Source organism: Camelus dromedarius, chromosome 12, assembly GCF_036321535.1.
Source record: "Camelus dromedarius isolate mCamDro1 chromosome 12, mCamDro1.pat, whole genome shotgun sequence".
Taxonomy (NCBI): domain Eukaryota; kingdom Metazoa; phylum Chordata; class Mammalia; order Artiodactyla; family Camelidae; genus Camelus; species Camelus dromedarius.
In genome coordinates, this window is record NC_087447.1 from 12,592,633 (window position 1) to 12,612,470 (window position 19,838).

The 19,838-nt window shown below is 34.3% G+C and overlaps 2 protein-coding genes and 1 pseudogene across 2 annotated transcripts; 2 read left to right on the forward strand and 1 right to left on the reverse strand.

Moving 5' to 3' along the window:
- Positions 1–5,665: 5,665 nt before the first annotated feature.
- Positions 5,666–6,598, forward strand: LOC105090032 (olfactory receptor 5M10). Its single transcript, XM_064491827.1, has one exon. The coding sequence runs from the start codon at positions 5,666–5,668 to the stop codon at positions 6,596–6,598; it is 933 nt and encodes a 310-aa protein (XP_064347897.1).
- A 5,485-nt stretch (positions 6,599–12,083) lies between these two features.
- LOC135322597 (olfactory receptor 5M5-like) lies at positions 12,084–12,957 on the reverse strand (annotated as a pseudogene).
- A 2,707-nt stretch (positions 12,958–15,664) lies between these two features.
- LOC105090064 (olfactory receptor 5M10) lies at positions 15,665–16,612 on the forward strand. Its single transcript, XM_010981251.3, has one exon. It carries the CDS (start codon positions 15,665–15,667, stop codon positions 16,610–16,612), a length of 948 nt encoding a protein of 315 aa, XP_010979553.3.
- The last annotated feature ends 3,226 nt before the right edge of the window (positions 16,613–19,838 follow it).

Sequence of the window (19,838 nt, forward strand, 5' to 3'; positions counted from 1 at the left end):
AATCATCAAAGCATGGGATTTTAGGACTCAGAGGTCACTTAGAAATCACCAGTCCACTTCCATTCACCCTGGGTCCATTTCATTCTGTAGTGAGGCTTTTTAAAATTTTTTTTTTAAATTTTTTATTTTTGGGGGGCAGTAATTAGGTTTATTTATTATTTTTTTAATCTCCGGAGGTACTGGGGATTGAACCCAAAACCTCATGCATGCTGGGCAGGCGCTCTATCCCTGAGCTATAACATCCCCCAGTGAGGCTTTTTTCTGATAGCAGAGTTGGACAAAATGTCCCAGGCATCCTGGGGAATATTGTCACTCTGTATAAATCCCACTTATTCCACAGAGCCTATACTCTTGAAAATAACCAAATATCCCATTTCAACTCCCTGTTCAGAGGTATAAAACCCAGTACTGGCATACCTCAGAGATATTGTGGGTTTGGTTCAAAACTACTGCAATAAAGTGAATATCACAATAAAACAAATCACATTTTTTTTCTGGTTTCCCAATGCATGTAAGAGTTACATTTATACTATAGTGCATTAGGTGTGCAACAGCATTATGTCTTTAAAAAACAATGTACATACCTTAGTTAAAAATACTTTATTTGTAAAAAATGCGAACCATCATCTGAGCCTTCAGTGAGTCATAATATTTATTGCTGGAGGAAAATATTGCCTCCATGTTGATGACTGCTGACTGATAAGGATGGCAGTTGCTGAATATTAGGTGGCAATTTCTCAAAACGAGACAACAGTGGAGTTTGCCACATCATTTGATCCTTCCTTACACAAACAATTTCTCTGTAGCATGCAATCCTGTTGCATAGCATTTTATCCACAGTAGAGCTTCCTTCAAAATTGTAGTCAGTCCTCAAAAACTCTGCCACTGCTCTATCAACCAAGTTCATGTAATATTCTAAATTCTTTGCTCTCATTTCAACAGTCTTCACAGCATCTTTGCCAAGAGTAGATTTTATCTCAAGAGACCACTTGCTTTGCTCATCCATGAGAAGCAGCTCCTCATCCGTTAAAGTCTGATCATGAAGTTGTAACAACTCAGTCCCATCTTCAGGCTCTACTTCTAATTCCAGTTCTCTTGCTGTTTCCACCGCATCTGCAGTTACTCCCCCACTGCAATCTTGAACCCCTCAGAGCTGTGGATCCCTTGAAGGTTGGGATCCATGTTTTCCAAATTCCTGCTAATGTTGATATTTTGACATCTTCCCAAGAATCACAGATATTCTTAATGGCCTCCAGAATGGAGAATCCTTTCTAGAAGATTTTCAATTTCCTTTGCCCAGGTCCATCAGAGGAATCACTATCAATGGCAGCTATGACCTTACAAAATGTATTTCTTAAATAATAAGACATGAAAGTCAAAATAACTCCTTGATCGTTGGACTGCAGAATGGATGTTGTGTTAGCAGGCATTAAAACAAATTAATCTTGTTGTACATCTCCATCAGAGTTCTTCAGTGACCAGGTGCAACATCGCAGAGTAATCATATTTTGAAAAAAAATTAATTTTTTTCCTTAACAGTAGATCTCAACAATGGTCCTAAAATATTCAGGAAACCACACTGTAAACAGATGTACTGTCCTCCAGGCTTTATTGTTTCATTTATAGAGCACAGGAAGAGTAGATTTAGTATACTTCTTAAGGGCCCTACGATTTTTGGAATGGTAAGTGAGCATTGGCTTCAATTTTAAGTCACGAGCTATATTAATCTCTAACAAGTCAGCCTATCATTTGACACTTTTAAGCCATAGAGAGTGTCTCTCTAGCCATGAAAGTTCTAGCTGACATCTTCTAATATAAGGATGTTTCATCTACTTTGAAAATCTGTTGTTTAGTGTAGTCATCTTCATTAATTATTTCAGCTAGATCTTCTGGATCTGGTGTTATTGTAGGGTTATTAACTAACTTAATTCCAGTATTGTTGTTTCTCAAGGAATGGGAAGCCCTAGTAGAGGGTAAGAGATGGGGAATACTGGTTAGTGGAGAAGTCAGGGTGCACACAATATTGATTAATTTTGCTATCTTGTATGGGAACAGTTTGTGGTGCCCTGAAGCAATTATAGTAGTAATTTTTTGTGTCACAATATTTTTTGTTTCACAATTAATGCTTTTTCTGTCCTTCCTAAGAAATTTTTGATTACCTCATGATTATAAAGACTTTCTTCTATTTTTCCTTTCCCAAGAGAACTTGTAGACTTAGTATTTACATTTAGTCTTATGATTCACATCAAATTTTTGATTTGGTGTGATATAAGGATTGAAGTTAACTTTTTCTATATAGATACCAATTATTCCAATAACATTCCCCAATGAAATACATTTGTACTTTTGTTCTAAAATCCATTTGCTGTATATGAGTGGACATTTTTCTGGATTTTCTATTCTGTATCATTAATCTGTTTGTTATCTTTGGATCTGCACATTGTTTTGAGTACTGTAGTTTCTTATTAACTCTTAAAATTTCTTGAAGAAACATGATGTTGTTTCTTCCTTTCCAATCAGTATAACTTTATTATATAGATTAGAACTTCCAGTACAAGGTTTAATCTGCTATAACTTAAAAAATATAGCCAATTACATAATCACAAAAACACAAGTAACAAACTTACAGTGGCGGTGGGATGTTTCTAACTATATGACTGTTGTGACATTTGTGTAGCTAAAGTCATCAGGCGTTCTTTTAGCAGACACACATCAATTGGTCATTGCAATTGGAGCAGAGTGATATTAAGGAAGGAATTAATGTCTTCAAGTATAATTTAAACACAATTGTCTGAAGGCTTTCTAGAAAATAAAATGAGAATGCATAAAACTCTTTTTTTGAGTTAGCATCATACATTTAGGTAAAGCCTGTGCCCTCTAATCTTATTCATTGCTATGTATATAAAAAAGGAAGCATCAACTTCTTATTGTGGATTTCTGATCAAGGGATCTCATACTGAAAAATATTGATACTTTGCCCTTCCAGATCTGAAAAAGCAAATACACTACCTTTAGGCTACCCATTCAGTTACTGTCGAGCAGTCCTATCTCTTGTTGGAAAAAGCTTTTGTAAATGTCATGATTATTATAATGCTATTATATTTTAAAGTATATCAGAAAACACATACATAAGTACTTTAGGAAAAACTTTCCTTCAAACTAAAAGCTGACATTCTGCTTAAAGACAGACCAAATCTTCAACTTTTTTTTGTAACACAAGGAATCTCCACATTAAGGGATCAGGAAACGTGAGCTTTATAATTCTATAATGAGTTCTAAAATCAAAAAAAAAATTATTATTTCATGGGAATCCTTAAGCAATAGATTTTATTCTTTAAATTGTATTATTTTGTTTGTGCAAAGAATCAGGATAAAGCACATCAAAGTTGAGATACAGAAATCTTTCCGCCTCAATTTGAAAAATATACGGTACTGCTCAAATCTTCTCTAATGTGATACGTTGGTAACAATCTACATTTTTATATTGCTGTGCAGCTTTATCTCACTGGCTGCTTTCTCACAGTGTAACCCATCATTTGGAGATCTAACACAATTAAAGACGCCTCTCTTGTCTTGGTGAGAGTACACTTTTAATTCGTGTGACTGTGTTGACTGGAATTAGCAGTGCCCTGGAAGATACAGACTAGCAAGGTCATCTCTCGATTCCTTATTCTCTAACAAACACGGTGCCAAGGAATTGATACTGTTCAAATATTCTTCATTCCACTTTGAAACCTCCTCCTAAATCACCAGCTTTATGAATCATCAATTTTATGAATGATCTTGATGCTCGGACCCATCTTTGATTCCTAGAATACTGATGAAATTAAGTCATTAGGGTAGATTGGTTCCAGGATAAGCCCACGATGCCCACGCTCCAAAGGACACTTGCCCCAACTTCCTTCCTCCCGTGGCTTATGTCACTTTTCTGTTCTTCACCCTCTGCTCCTCAAATCTTGCATCTCTTTTATGTTCTTACTTTTCACTCTTATTAGATGACTTTACCTCAGTGTTTATGGAGAAACACTGAAGCCTTCGGATGAGAATACTCTCATGTTTATATACTAAAAGTATAAAACTTATCTTTTCACATTCTTCTCCTTCCATATTCCATAAAAGTGATGGCTGATTTCTCTATCTGTGTTAACGATCTCAGGCACTAAGTACCGAACAGAATACACAGATGTTAGGTAGAGATTTTGGCTTCAAAGAAGAATCTGAGGCCTCAAATCATCAAATTAAGGTTATACCCTTGAGAAATAAAAACTACTTTAATTGGCTTTTTAAATTTATTTAAAAAATACTCTAGGGAATGTTCCTAAGAAATATATTATAAATCTTCCCACCTTGTTTTGAGAAAATATGGTAAGTCAGCTTTGACAGGTAGGCCATTTTTCTACATTTGTTCACTAAAAATAAGTTTGTTCTTTTGTGCAGAGGTTAATATCCCACCAATGGAGAAAAAAAATCTTTTCTTTCATTGTACTTTATTTTTCTATTCATATGTTAATATTTAATGGCTTCTCTAAAAATTAATTACTATCTGCAGGCTCTTCTGATGTATATGTGAAAACTAAATAAAATAGCCTTACGGTGCAATTATTAATGCACATTTTTCCCAGTGATATCTTATTGTCAAAAAAAACCAACAAACCGAGACAGTGGATCCAGCTGGAAACTAAGTCCATGTTTAAACATTATCCTAATGTGCGTCCCTAAACAAATTTCTTTTATATGTTAGTTGCAAAAAAAAAAATGGGGACAAAGAAAACTTCCACACTTTCTCCAGATACTTGAATTCTTTATTTACTGTTCCATTTCTGCCTTCTCAGAGAGACCTTTGCTGAATGGCCATCTGAAAGCACCCCACCTTTATTTTTCTTCATAATGTTTTCTTCGAACTGAAATTCTGTTGTGAATCCTTGGCTATGCGTTTAGTATCTATCCCTTCCCCTACAATATATGCTTATGAGGTTGGGGAATTTCTTCACTGCTGTAACCTCTGAACTTAGAACAGAAAAAAAAAATCAATATTTGCAGTGTACATAAATAATGAGTGGGTGGATTTACCAAGCAGAGAGAACAATTCTTCATTCTGTACCTTCTTAGCCATATAGCAAAAGATAAATTTACTAATTCAACATCTTCTGAATGCAATTAAGCCAGACAAATATGAGTTGCAAGTGAAAATGCTGTCCTGAATGTGTCTTCTGTTTCGTATCTGAAACAATAGTCTATCAAAGCTGGAGGGAACCTAGAAATTCAGCTCCCTTCATTTGTCCACTTGAATAATACAAATGATCTACTGCTTTTCATACCTCATTTTTATTCCTTTGGCTTTCTTTTTCACAAAATTTGAAAAAAAATACCAAGTATGAAGCTCTCCAAGAAGACAGGTATAAATTGTACACACACACACACACACAAGTAGGACAGAGAGTTTGGAAGTGTGTGTTTGAGATATATACAGAAAGAGTTAACACAGAGATGTAAAGTGAAAGTAATTATGGAAACATTCTGATGCATTTGTTGAGAAGAGTAATTTCCACAGAGATAAATAGTTCAAAAGTAAATGAAACAAGAATGGAATAAATGCAGAGTCTGGGCTGGACAGAATTCTTCATCTTTTTTTGTCAATTTCAGTTTTTTTTCAAGGGACAAGAAAATGTCTTCCCCAAACCACACTCTGGTGACAGAATTCATTCTCCTGGGACTCACAGACAACCCAGTGTCAGAGAAGACCCTGTTTGGGGTGTTTCTGGTGATCTACCTAATCACGCTGACAGGGAATCTGGGCATGATCGTGCTGATCAGGACAAACGCCCACCTCCAAACCCCCATGTACTTCTTCCTCAGCCACCTGTCCTTTGTAGACATTTGCTATTCCTCCAACATCACTCCAAATATGCTGTACAATTTCCTCTCAGACCAGAAGACCATCTCCTATGCTGGATGCTTCACACAGTGTCTGCTCTTCATTGCCCTGGTGATCACTGAGTTTTATATCCTTGCTTCAATGGCGTTGGATCGCTATGTGGCCATTTGCAGCCCTTTACATTACAGCTCCAGGATGTCCACGAGCATCTGCCTCTCTCTAGTCACAGTCCCTTACACTTTTGGCTTTCTTAATGGGCTCTCTCAGGCACTGCTGACTTTCCACTTGTCCTTCTGTGGCTCCCGTGAAATCAATCATTTCTACTGTGCTGACCCTCCTCTCATGATGCTGGCCTGCTCTGACACCCGAGTCAAGAAGATGGCGATGTTTGCAGTTGCTGGTTTTACCCTCTCCAGCTCTCTCCTCATCATTCTCCTGTCCTACCTTTTCATCATTGCCAGCATCTTGAGGATCCGCTCTGCAGAAGGCAGGCACAAAGCCTTTTCTACTTGTGGTTCCCACCTGACAACAGTCACTATATTTTATGGAACCCTCTTTTGCATGTACTTGAGGTCCCCATCTGAGAAGTCTGTAGAGCAGTCCAAAATAATTGCAGTCTTCTATAGTTTTTTGAGCCCAATACTGAACCCGTTGGTCTACAGTATGAGGAACAAGGATGTTATCCAAGCCTTGCAGCAGATGATTAAGAGAAATCTTTCATAAAATTGCAGTTTAAGGATATGCTCATTTGTAATGACTAAGTGTCTGTGACAACCTACTGTTTAGAACCTAGAAATGAGAAACATTGGACTCTGCCTGTTGATAGAGTTCCCAGTTTCCATTTTTGAGGATCAACATCATTTAGTCTGTGGGACATTCCTTTAACTCATAACAAAATTCCTTTTGGCTAGGCAAAGAGTTATGTCTCATTCTTAGCAACCAGAATGTTCTCATATCAAGATTTATAATCCTCTTTCAAAATGTGTTTTAAAATCACTGCAAAGTACTTACATTTTGCAAAGTACTTACATTTTGCATAAATAATTGTATGCTTTCTTTTATTTTATAGTTCTGAGAACCACTGTGACTTTCAGGACCCAGATTTAAACTCAATATTGGTCACTGTGTTAATCAAAATGGTTGATGTATTTGTGGTCTCTCCTTTTTATATATATATTTTTTTTGCATTTTTTTTTTATTGAAGTATAGTCAGTTTACAATGTTGTGTCAGTTTCTGGTGTACAGCATAATGTTTTAGTCACACAAGAACATGTATATTCATTTCCATATTCTTTTTCACCGTAAGTTACTACAAGATGTTGAATAGAGTTCCCTGTGCTATACAGTATGGACTTGTTGTTTATCAGATTTTGTGCGAATCCTCCTGTATTTTAAAGTGAGAGACACTCTGCCAGAGTTCAGCAGGTGTTCTGTGAGATTCAGTGGGTTTGTGGATGTAATTATTGGTGTATTTGTGGGACAGGCTGAGCTGTGAGTCTCTCTACTCTGCCATCTTGACACCTCCCCTCCTTCTTTTTTTAAATATTCTATTTATTTGTATCTATTTGTGATTTAAATTTTTTTATTTTTAAGTCTTTGGGTGAAACCAACCTCATAAATTCTTTACAGATAGGATAGACCATAAATCAACAGGTTTAAAAATAATCATAAGTAACACTCAATTATAGTTCAGTGCTCACTTTCACATCACTGCATGTTTAATCCTCACAAAGAAATTAGTTAGAAGATTATTGTCTCCATTTATAGCATTTGGAATCCTAGGCACAGCGAGATTAAATGACTTACCCAAAGTCACTCAGCCACTTAGCAGTACAGAGGCAAATCCCTTGATTCCAAATTTTCTCTCCTTCCAATTCACACTGCAATGATTAAACCCCTTAACACGCTGCAAATGCTGGGATGATAAACTGATGAGCTTATTGCTATACGTGTTCATGGTGATCATGATGAGAGGATATGACTAATAACCCTTAATGTGGGTTTCCTCTGACATTTCAGGTAAACATGATCATTTGTCATCATTACAGTAGAGTTGTCTCACTGTTTCATGGAAAGCAGACAATTTTGATATATGGAAGATCTATTTAGACTGTACTTTATGAATATATAAAATCCCAGATTATAAAAGCACACATGTTTATTACAAATAACTAGACAATGCAAAGAGATGTGACAAAATAACTTGTATGAGTGTTATGTCTTAAGCCAAAGGGTTATTTATGTTTGTGTTTTTTATATTTCTTCTCAATAATTTTATACACATATATTATTATACTTGATATAATAAAATTGTAATCATGTGCTGTATACAAATTTGAACATTGAGTTTTACTTGATAGTATAAGGTTTATGTTTCAAGCAGACTGTTTTTGTGAACACCATTTTAATGCAATTAATATTAATAATTAAATCATGCTTAAACTTAATTACAAAAATAATACATATTGATTATAAAAAACAGAGAAATACTGAAAATATATAAAAATGTGTAACTTTTCCCCTGATATTTTAACCTATTTCCTCCTGCTCTCTTTTAAGCAACCCTTTATTTTCCCACCAATTTGTGATGTTACCTTTCATTGTACCCTAAATGAATCCATTTCTATTTCTTCTAATTTTTTTTACCAGTTTGTTTATGTATTTTAAACCAAATTCTTATCACTAATGTAGATTTAAAATATATTTTAATTTCTGATAGAAAAATTCCATCTGTATTGTTTTTGCTTCCAAATTCATCTTAGGAGAACACAAATCAGATATTTATAGCTATTCAATATTTTTACCTAAGATATTATGCATACGAGTGTTCAATCTAGAAAGTATATGCACACATAAACATGAAACTCCAATCTAGCTTTCCATACATTACATATCTATTATAAATTATATGACAAATATGGAGAAATATCTTAGTAATATTGTTTTAGTTCGGTCCCCAGGTCTGATGGCAGATGTATGCAGTGAAGCCCACAGAGATGGGATGGAAGGTGTAGGAGAGTTAAGTTTTTTGGCTGGAAAAGTGGCCCACAGTCAAGGAGAAAAGCATTTAACCTGTGCACTTTAATGTTGTGTATTTATTAACTTTTTACACAAACAGTTATTTTTGCACTTTACCTTTTATTAGGTTTCCATTATGCACGTTATTTTTCCACAAAGGTGTCTAAATGCAGACTCTTACCCCTAACTATGTTGTCCTTTGCCAGGAATTGTCCTCCAAATACACATTCTCTTCCACTGTGAGTAATTTCAAGACACTGAGAAAAAATTCTATATTGATCCAAGTTAAAATATGTCTTAAGTTTTTAAATAATCAGAAGAAAAATTTCCAAGCTTCATTGCACTGGAGAAATTCACAGTGGAAAAATCACTCAAATTTGATGGTAAAAGAGACAGCCAATATTTTGGTGAAGTATTTGCCCCAGATAAAGTAAATTAGTAACCGTATTAAGGTATGATAAGCTCATAGAAATCATATGAAGTACAAAAACATTATCATATAAATTAATATTGAAGGCTAACTATAAAAATTAATAAAAGCCCCAAATGCTGAAATTAATGAGTAAAATTGTTAATAATCACAAATATGAAATATCATACTGTTTTGTGTATCTACATTTAAGAGAGTTCAAAATGACTGGCACTATATACTTTGATTGTGTCAGGAAAAATAATATACAGTTTTTCTGGAAGTCAACTTAATGTTGTGTTTTCAGGAGTCTTAAAAATGTTCTACACTTTTACTTTGTAAGTCCTACTTTAAAAATTTTACTTTGTAAGTCCTATTTTTTTTTTTAAAATGTGTTGAAGGCATACAAAGAAATGTGGGTAAAATTTTCGTAGTAAGATTTGTTTTATAGCTGAGAAGAAGGAAAGAAGTGATGTATTAATACAGGCAGCCCAGGAGGGTGGGAAGGGATAGACGGGATTTCAAAATGTAGAGTAGATAAACAAGATTATACTGTATAGCACAGGGAAATATATACAAGATCTTACGGTAGCTCACAGAGAAAAAAATGTGACAATGAATAGATATATGTTCATGCATAACTGAAAATGGTGCTCTACACTGGAATTTGACACAACATTGTAAAATGATTATAAACCAATAAAAAAGGTTAAAAAAAAATACAGGCAGCCTCACTTTGCACGATCTCCTGTAACTGAAATTGGTGGAACCTGGAAATGGCTTTGCTTTGTGTGGATCTGCATGACCACAGCGCTGTGCAAAGTGGGGTCTTCCTGCATTCAGTACGGTTAGGCATAGACGTATGCAAATAGAACTGAGGTTGGCTGTATGTAACTAGAAACCCTGGAAAGCTGTGTTGCCTGTGATCAGAGAGGAAAGTTTGAATATTATGTGACAGATTTTGCATTAGAATGTGTATAGACAGTAAAATGAAGATTCCAGTTAAGGGAAGGGAAAATCACTTTGCATAGCTCTTTATGGAAAAAGAAGTGTTTGATAAGTTTGTAATATATGAGAATTAAGGAAACATAAAATTTGTTTTTTATATCCATGTACTGATTTTCCATGATAAACAATTATTTCTTATATAGGCAAGAAAACAAGCAAACAAAACCTACGTATTTTCAATTCATCCAGATCCCAAGATGCAAAGTTAAAGGGTCTTTATTTATTATTAGAATTTAAATATGAAAGTAGGAAAAAGCAGAGGTTCAAAACCTGTTCTATAAAAGTGTTGAACCAAATGGTCATCCATGTGTCCTCTAATTCAAGCTTCTATTATTTTCCCCCTTAAAACTGTTGTGCTTCTGAATAGGTTGAATTTCTTCAGTTGTAAACAAAGCTATAATTTTATATTTGTTAAGGAGGTGATGGGGCAAGTAAATCATTCTCTATCCATAGTGTTTTAATCTGGAAAACAAAATTTTTCTTTCATTCAGAAGTTTACTTCTTAAGAGAAAATTCATCCAAAAAGTTTTTTTTCATCTCCTCAAGCTTAAACATCATTATCAGTTTCCTAGCATACAATGACATTGAGATGAAGTGACACAAATTAATGCTGATTTCCAATAAATAATGTCGATGGATCAATGTTTTCTGTGTTGAATTTATATCTACTCACATATTCACACATGTACCCAATGGAATGAACACTCTCGATAGATTGAGCTTTACTGAGGATGTAGGAAAATTTGAGTACTCAGTTGTTGGTAATTTCACACATCACTACATCCAAAAAAGAAAGAAATATAAAGAGAAGGAAAAATAAAACTTTAGAAATCTACCTTAATATAGTATATGATCAGAAATAATAACTTTCATATTAAAGAATTTCTTAAGGAAGGAAAAAAAAAAACTCCCTAAATTTTAAAAGGAGGTAATGTCATAAAATGTCACATATCAATGTCAAGTTATATTATGCTTGTCAATAAAGACCAGTTTCAAAAGAATATCCGGCGATCTGGAACATGCTTATGCTGCTATTTTGTTGTAAAACACTAAAACCAAATCTTCATGTGCACTTGAGCAGCTGCTAAGTCAAAAAAAACTCTTTGTGGGAAGACAAGAAATGAAAGGTAATATGTAACCTGTAAGAACAGTTACTAATGTTGTAGGGACAGATGATATAAAACCCTTCTCTAAAAAAGGAAAATTCTGAATCAGAAGCAAGTATCCGTTATTGAGAAAGGAATCTGTATTGGTTAAAAGAAACCAATGAAATAAACTGTGGGATCATTAAAAGATGTACACTATCAGGTTCTTTGCTGAAATAATGAAACACATACAGTTTTATATTCCAGAGAAATAGACTAAGAAATGTACCAAAAGTGCAGTAAAAAATGATCAAAATTTGAGATTTGAGTTTCTTTTGAGAAGATAATCAGTTTCCAGGAAAGGGAACTATGTATATATCCTATGAAGGTAAATCATTTTCATATTCATAAAATGCATTGCAATACACTTGACTTTGCTGGTAAGAGTGGCTCAGCCAGGCTTAAATATTGCTGACCTAGGAAGTGAAAGGAAGAAACTTTATGCTAACTAATCTACCGGAGTAAGTTCTTGAGTGAGACTAAAACAATGACTCTGCTTAAGCGTAAACAGCTCACTTCTGTTGCTGTGTTTCCATCAACCGTCATTTCCAAACAATTTTCTCCTTCATTGTTTCCATTAGACTCTTACCTGATCCCAAACTCTGCAAATATATATATTGTATGACTGTTATCCCAGAGAATTGCATTCAGGCAGACCTACAAGGGATAATTTTGTATTGTTTTTGAGACTTTTTTTTTCCCCCCATTGGGAGCCTGTTGAAATAGAATTTTTCTCCATTATACCAAGGTTTCTCACAAATATTCTTCTTAAAGCCTGTTTCACATCCTTGTTCCTAAGGCAATGGAGAAATGGATTCAGCCTGGAACCCACAAAAATACAAATGCTACCACAGTTTTTACTTGCTCAACAAATCACTCATTTAGTGGTCGTGGATACATGCCTCTATAAAACACACTGACAGCTGTCAGGTGGGAGCCACAGGTGGGGAAGACTTTTCTCTGCCTTTCATTGGAATAAACCTTCATAATGGTGATAAAAATGAAATGCAAGAGATGAGTATGATAAGGAGGGAACCTGTGAGGTTAATCCCTGTGGACACAAACAGGGCAGTTTGCTTTATATAAGTATCAGAACACATCAACATTAAGAGGGCTGGTCAGCACAGTAGAAATGGTTGATGGCGTTGGGTCCTCAAAAAGATAAGTGAGAGGTCAGTATTACCTGCACGGTGGCCACCATGGACCCCCAGAGGTAGGGGAGAGTGACCAGGCAAATGCAAAATGGCCTGCACATTCTGCTGTTGTAATGTGGGGGACTGCAGATGACCATGGGCTGACCATATCCACGGCACTGAGCAGGTAAGACTCAGTGAGGAGCAGAGTCATGAATGTTCAGAAAGAACTCTCCTAAGTGTTTCTTTTGCCCACTCCAATGTACTACTTACAGCTCCTCATCTAAGCCCTTTTCTCCCCCTCCCCCTTCCCTCCCCTTCTCCCTCTTCCTCGCCTCCTCCTTCCTCTGTCTTCCCCTCATCTCCTCCTCCCCCTCCCCTTCTTTTTTCTCCTCCTCCTCAATCTTCTTCCAGGCTTTCTTGATACTGGAAACAAGTAAATGAGTGGTGATCAGAGATAAGCCAGCTAGCCTTCTGAATTCCATTCTTGATGTAATTGTTTAAAAAAAAACAAAAAACTGTTCAGGTGAAGAATGGGCTTGAAGAAAACCTGAGCTTTCAATGCTTAGCTTCTGACTTGCTTTAATATAACTAGGAAGACTCCTGATAGCATTGTGCCTCTGTTGTTGTGTATTAAGAGTACCTCAGTATTACACTTCCAGTGAACAATTGGATCTGCTTGACTTCGATGAAAGTGAAACTTACCTTTAAATCAATTTTGGTGAGGTAAATTTACTTAGAGTAAAATGTAGAAATTTTTAATGTAGTTGGACAAATGTGCACAGCCATACAATCATAAATCAAGTTTTCAAGGCTACTATGCAGGTAGGGAGAGGGCGTGGGAATAGGGTGCAAAAAAAAAAAAAAAAAACACACACACAAAACTCACTTTCAGTGAGATTCTGATATTTTTAGTTGAATAAATACTCCTAGGATTTTTGTAAGCCTTCAGTTACTATCCAGAATTCTGAAAAGTTAATTTCAAGTTTCACCAGTGTTTTCATGGGAGAGCAGACTTTGGGAGGCCATCACACTTCATTCAGAAGTTGAACTCCTTTTAATACAATGGTTTTGTGATTCATTTAAGTTATATTAGTACTTTGTTCATTTTTTTATTTCTGTGTAGTATTCTATTATATGGGTATATCAGAATTTGTTTATCTATATATCTGCCAACATATGTTTGAGTTTCTTTGTGAATATATGCATTCTTTGTTCTTGGACAAAACCCTAATACTTTCTAGGTCTTACTTGTATAAGGGACTAAAACACTTTAAGTAATTTTAGAAGAAAAAACTAGTTTTCCAAAGAAGCTGAATTATTTTACACTCCATCAAGTGATGTATTATGACAGTTAATTTAAATTGTCATTGCCAATATTTTGGCAATCTTTTTAATTCTTTAATTGATGGGGTTGTGAAGTGGTATATCTAGGTAGTTATAATTTACATTTTTTTGACAATTATAAATATTGAAATTCTTTTCATATGGTTATTGGAGATTCATATTTTCTTTTATGAAGTATCTGTTCACATCTTAGACTTGTTAAAAATTGGTCTGGTTGTATTTTGATCAGTGAGTAGTGGAGGGTCTTTATGTATTCTGAATAGAAGTGCTTGTTAAAATTACTGAATATGAGCGTTTTTTTCCTAATCTGTGGCTTTCCTAGACTTTCTGCTCCTCAGATCTCTTCCACACTTCACATTTCTACTTCTCATTTTCATCAGGTGACCTCATCTTAGTGTTTATAAAGAAACAAAGCTTTTGGTTGGAATTCCCTCTTCCATACTATAACCTAAAAACTAAACTTCTCTTTCTTCATCCCATGGTGCTAAAATTAATGGCTAATTTCTCTGTCTATGCTAAAGATTTCACACACAGTATGAAGCACTGTAAATACGTTATATAGTGATATTGACCTCAGAGGAGAACCTAGCTCCCAAAGCATCAAATTGTCATTACGCTTTTGAGAATCAAAGACAATTTTAATTGTTTTCTAGGATGATTTTTAGAATAGTCTAGGGAATACACTTAGGAAATACATTATAAATCTTCCCGCATTGTTTTTTTGAAAATATAGTAGGTCCGCTTTTACAGGTAGGTCATTTCATACATTTGTTCACTAAATATATGTTTTGTTCTTATGTGTGGAGTTTAATATTTCACCGTGTGGAAAACTTGCATCTAAAAGTACCTCACCCTTATTTTTCTTCATTTTTTTTTGTACTTGCTTCTAACTGACATCGTGTGATGTATCTTTATCTGTGTGTTTAACATCTATTCCTTCTCCTACAATATATGCTCCATGAGGTTGGGGGATCTGTTCATTGCTGTAACACCAGACACTAAAACAGGAAAAAACAATTCAATCTCTGCAGTGTAAATGAATAAATGAGTGTGTGAATTCACACAGAGCAGAGAGAAAAAATCTTCGTTCCATAGCTTCTTAGCCATATGTTGAGATAAAATTCACCAATTCAGCATCCTCTGAATGAAATCAAGCCAGACAGCAATGCGGCTCAGGTGAAAATGCTGTACTGAACATGAATCTTCTGTTTTGTATCTGAACATTAGTCTATCAGAGCTGCTGACATCCTAGAAATTCAAACTCCTTCATTTGTCCATTTGAGTGATGCTAATGACCTGATGCTTTTCATAACTGATTTTCATTCTTTTGCCTTATTTTTCCCCACAAAGTTTAAAAAAATATCAAATGTGAAGTTCTCCAAGAAGACAGGTATAAATGTATGAATATATGTATTAAAATATGCAATATTCTTAGAGTATATCCATATACAGTATTATTTAGTATTAATAATGAATTAATCATATATATATATACTGAAGGGAGAGAAAGAGAGAGCTTTTGCTATAGAAAGGGAGACAGCAGTAACCCAGAGATACAGGAAAAATGTTTGTGTAGAAATTCTGATGTATTTGTTGAAAGAAAAGCCTGATTTCTACATAGATAAATAGGTCAATGAGTAAATATAAAATGGATGGAATAAATGCAGAAGCTGCATCAGACAAAACTCCTCACTTTCTTTGTCACTTCCAGTTTTCAATGGTTAAAAAAATGTCTTCCCCAAACCACACTCTGGTGACAGAATTCATTCTCCTGGGACTCACAGACAACCCAGTGTCAGAGAAGACCCTGTTTGGGGTGTTTCTGGTGATCTACCTAATCACGCTGACAGGGAACCTGGGCATGATCGTGCTGATCAGGACAAACGCCCACCTCCAAACCCCCATGTACTTCTTCCTCAGCCACCTGTCCTTTGTAGACATTTGCTATTCCTCCAACATCACTCCAAATATGCTGTACAATTTCCTCTCAGACCAGAAGACCATCTCCTATGCTGGATGCTTCACACAGTGTCTGCTCTTCATTGCCCTGGTGATCACTGAGTTTTATATCCTTGCTTCAATGGCGTTGGATCGCTATGTGGCCATTTGCAGCCCTTTACATTACAGCTCCAGGATGTCCAAGAGCATCTGCCTCTCTCTAGTCACAGTCCCTTACACTTTTGGCTTCCTTAATGGGCTCTCTCAGGCACTGCTGACTTTCCACTTGTCCTTCTGTGGCTCCCGTGAAATCAATCATTTCTACTGTGCTGACCCTCCTCTCATGATGCTGGCCTGCTCTGACACCCGAGTCAAGAAGATGGCGATGTTTGCAGTTGCTGGTTTTACCCTCTCCAGCTCTCTCCTCATCATTCTCCTGTCCTACCTTTTCATCATTGCCAGCATCTTGAGGATCCGCTCTGCAGAAGGCAGGCACAAAGCCTTTTCTACTTGTGGTTCCCACCTGACAACAGTCACTATATTTTATGGAACCCTCTTTTGCATGTACCTAAGGCCCCCGTCTGAGAAGTCTGTAGAGCAGTCCAAAATAATTGCAGTCTTTTATACTTTTTTGAGCCCAATGCTCAACCCATTGATCTACAGTTTACGGAATAAGCACGTGATCCGTGCCATGAAGCAAATGATTAAGGGAAATACCTTTCATAGAATTGGACTTTAGCCGTCTGTTTGTTTGTGATTACTAAGTGTCTGTAATAACATAGTGATTCCCTCCAAAAGAAAACCTAGTCTTTTATAGTCATTATTTGCTTGTCTTCATAAAATCTCCTTAAAATTAATACCTTCAAGACAAATTATTTTAATAAAAATTTTAATGTTGAAATGAAAATATAGTTTCTTTAGTGAAGAACCTCTGAAAATAAATTGAGTAATATTCAGTAATTCCGTATAACAATTTAACACATTTACTTACTTGAATGTAAATATAATTAACTCATTCTAATGGTAACATTAGAAATTCATCTCATTTGAATTTAATAGTCTACAGAACTACCATGAGGCTCTAAACTGAGTGATTAAGTTTTACACTTCATTTTTTTAGAAATGTTATGAGCTAATTTATTCTTCAATCTGTGATATAGAACAATGGCTCCAGTGCCTGATTAATCTCTAGATTCACCTTGGGGAAATTTTAAATATATGGATCTCCCAACGCTTTAAACTTTAATTTAATTTTTTCCCCAGCTCACATCATAGATATCCTGAGAAACTTTTTGTCCATTTGTAAATATTGGGTTCTGCTCCTCAATATTGAAAATAAATTATCAACGTCTCTATGAGTTTCCAGGGATATGGATCCAATTCAGGTATCAAAAAGTACAATGGTATTCTAGGTGTACTTTTAATGTAGTTGCTCTGACTCAGGTCTAATTTATCAAGAGTCAATAGAGTCTATCAATTGGTCTGTAGATCAGAAAATTGCCTTGAAACAATATACAAATGAGTAAGCGTTTACCCACCTCTCTGGAAGAAAACACCCAATGTTTACTTTGGTTTATAAATCTATCTGTGAAACATTATTTTCTAGATAAGACTATGCTAGTAGTTCTCAAATTTTCAATTGAGAAAAGCAATAGTATAGAAGCGTATATAAAGAGATACATGATTCATTCACATTGTACGTGCATTAGTGGTCAACCAGATGATTGCATATTGAAACATTGATTTAACTTTCTTTACACTGCTTTAAATGTTTGTATTCTAATATTGTGCACTCTGTTTTTAACTAAGACCACAATACTAAATGCTTGTATGAAATCAATTTCTAAATTTACTGTAATGTGTTCAAATTAGTTTCCAAAAAATCATCCAGGTGAACTGCAGTTTTAGAAAATTGAACTTCATTCTCAAGTCTCAGTTGATTGAATAAGGCTGATCCTAGTGAATATGTCCACTATAGATAAATAAATATAGGGACAGATGTGAGAAAGTAACATTTACCAGTGATATGTCCTAAACCAAAGGACAATTTCTGTATATATTTTGTTAAATTTTTTCAATAAATTGATATGCTTATATATTCTTTTAATTAATAAGACACAATTGGAATAATATGCCATATTCCAGTTTGAATATTAATTTTCACTTGATAGTATAATGTTTATATTTTCATACAGACTAAATTTTTAGTGAACGTAATTTTTAATATAGTATAATACACAGCATCAAATTACACTTGAACTTAATTATAAAAATATTACTTTTCAATTGTAGAAAAGAAAATTGAAAATACTGAAAGATATTTCAATTTTGGAATAAAGTTTAGTTTCAATTTTGAATAAAAGCACAATTTATTTGTAATCTCTTATTAAAAGAGACCTTCTCTCGGCATCTGATGTTTTTTTTTCATTTGTTTATTTCAGAAACCATTATTCTGTCATATTTATCCTGGTTATTTTTACAACTGTCATATATATCTATGTATATATCTTTCTGATGTTTCTTTAGGATAGATTCCTAAATGTGGAAATGCTGACTTAAATGCTAAATTTTTCTATGGGTAAATTTTTCTCTAGAAGGCATCAACCATGTACACTTATGACTAGTAATGTTTGAGAGTAAACATTTCACTGTATTTTTCTTTTTCCTTTTTTCTTTTTTTAAATTGAATCATAGTTGATTTACAGTATTATATTAGTTTCAGGTGTACAACATAGTGATTCAATGTTTTTATGGATTATACTCCATTTAAAGTTATTGTATATGAGTTCATTAGTGTCTTCTTTTTTCTTTCTTTAGAGTCCACATATGAGTGATATAATATGGTATTTTCTTTCTCTTTCTGGCTTAACTTTACTTAGAATGATGATCTCCAGGTCCATCCACGTTGCTTCAAATGGCATTATTTTATTCTTTTTTATGGCTGAGTGGTATACAAAATAGAAACAGACTCGCAGACATAGTAAACAATCTTATGTTTACTGGTGGAAAAGACGATGGGAAAGGATAAATTTGGGAGTTTGAGATTTGTAAATATTAACTACTATATATAAAAATAGACAAAAAACCAAACTTCTTCTTTACAGCACAGGAAACTATAGTCAATATCTTATAATAACTTCTAGTGAAAAAGAATATGAAAATGAATATATGTATACATATGTATGACTGGGGCATTGTGCTGTACACCAGAGATTGACACATTGTAACTTGAATATACTTTAATTCAAAAAAAATAAAAAAAGAAAGTGATGGTAAAATCTTCACTATATTCCTTATAATGTAAAATATATTTTTATAACTTATTTTATGCATAGTAGTTTGTACCTCTAATCTCATACCCATGTCTTGCTCCTTCCCCTGTCCTTTTCCCATTGGTAGCCACTAATTTGCCTTCAGAATCTCTCTACTTTGTTACATTCATTCATTGTAACTTCATTAATGTTAGAAAATAGTATTTAAGATTATTAGCTTCTCTGTTGTCTCAACTGAAATTCTTAGGAAAGGAATTTTTTAAATTGGAAGAAATGAATTCAAATATATATATTTAACCAGTAAAGGACATACATCAGTTATATATTTTCACAGCCATATTTTACAGAAGTATCTTGAATATTTGAGATACAATGTTGTTGTATGTTGTAATATTACATATAACCCTTTTCTCACATTTTAACCCACTTCCTGCTGCTATTTATTAAGCAATGCTTTATTTTCCCACTAATTTGTGATGCTACTTCTCTGTACAATGAATGAATCTTTTTATTTCTTCTTTGACCAATCTATAAGTATTTTAAGTTAAATTCTTGTAATTTATATAGATTTAAAACACGTTTTAATTCCTAGTAGAAAAATTCCATATTCATTACTTTTCCCTTTCAAATTTATCTCAGGAGAATACAAACCAGATATTTCTAGCTATCCAATATTTTCAACCCAGAAATTAT

Bases quoted from the DNA above. Each gene is read 5' to 3' on its own strand.
- LOC105090032 (XM_064491827.1), top strand. From the start codon at position 5,666: ATGTCTTCCCCAAACCACACTCTGGTGACAGAATTCATTCTCCTGGGA.
- LOC105090064 (XM_010981251.3), top strand. From the start codon at position 15,665: ATGTCTTCCCCAAACCACACTCTGGTGACAGAATTCATTCTCCTGGGA.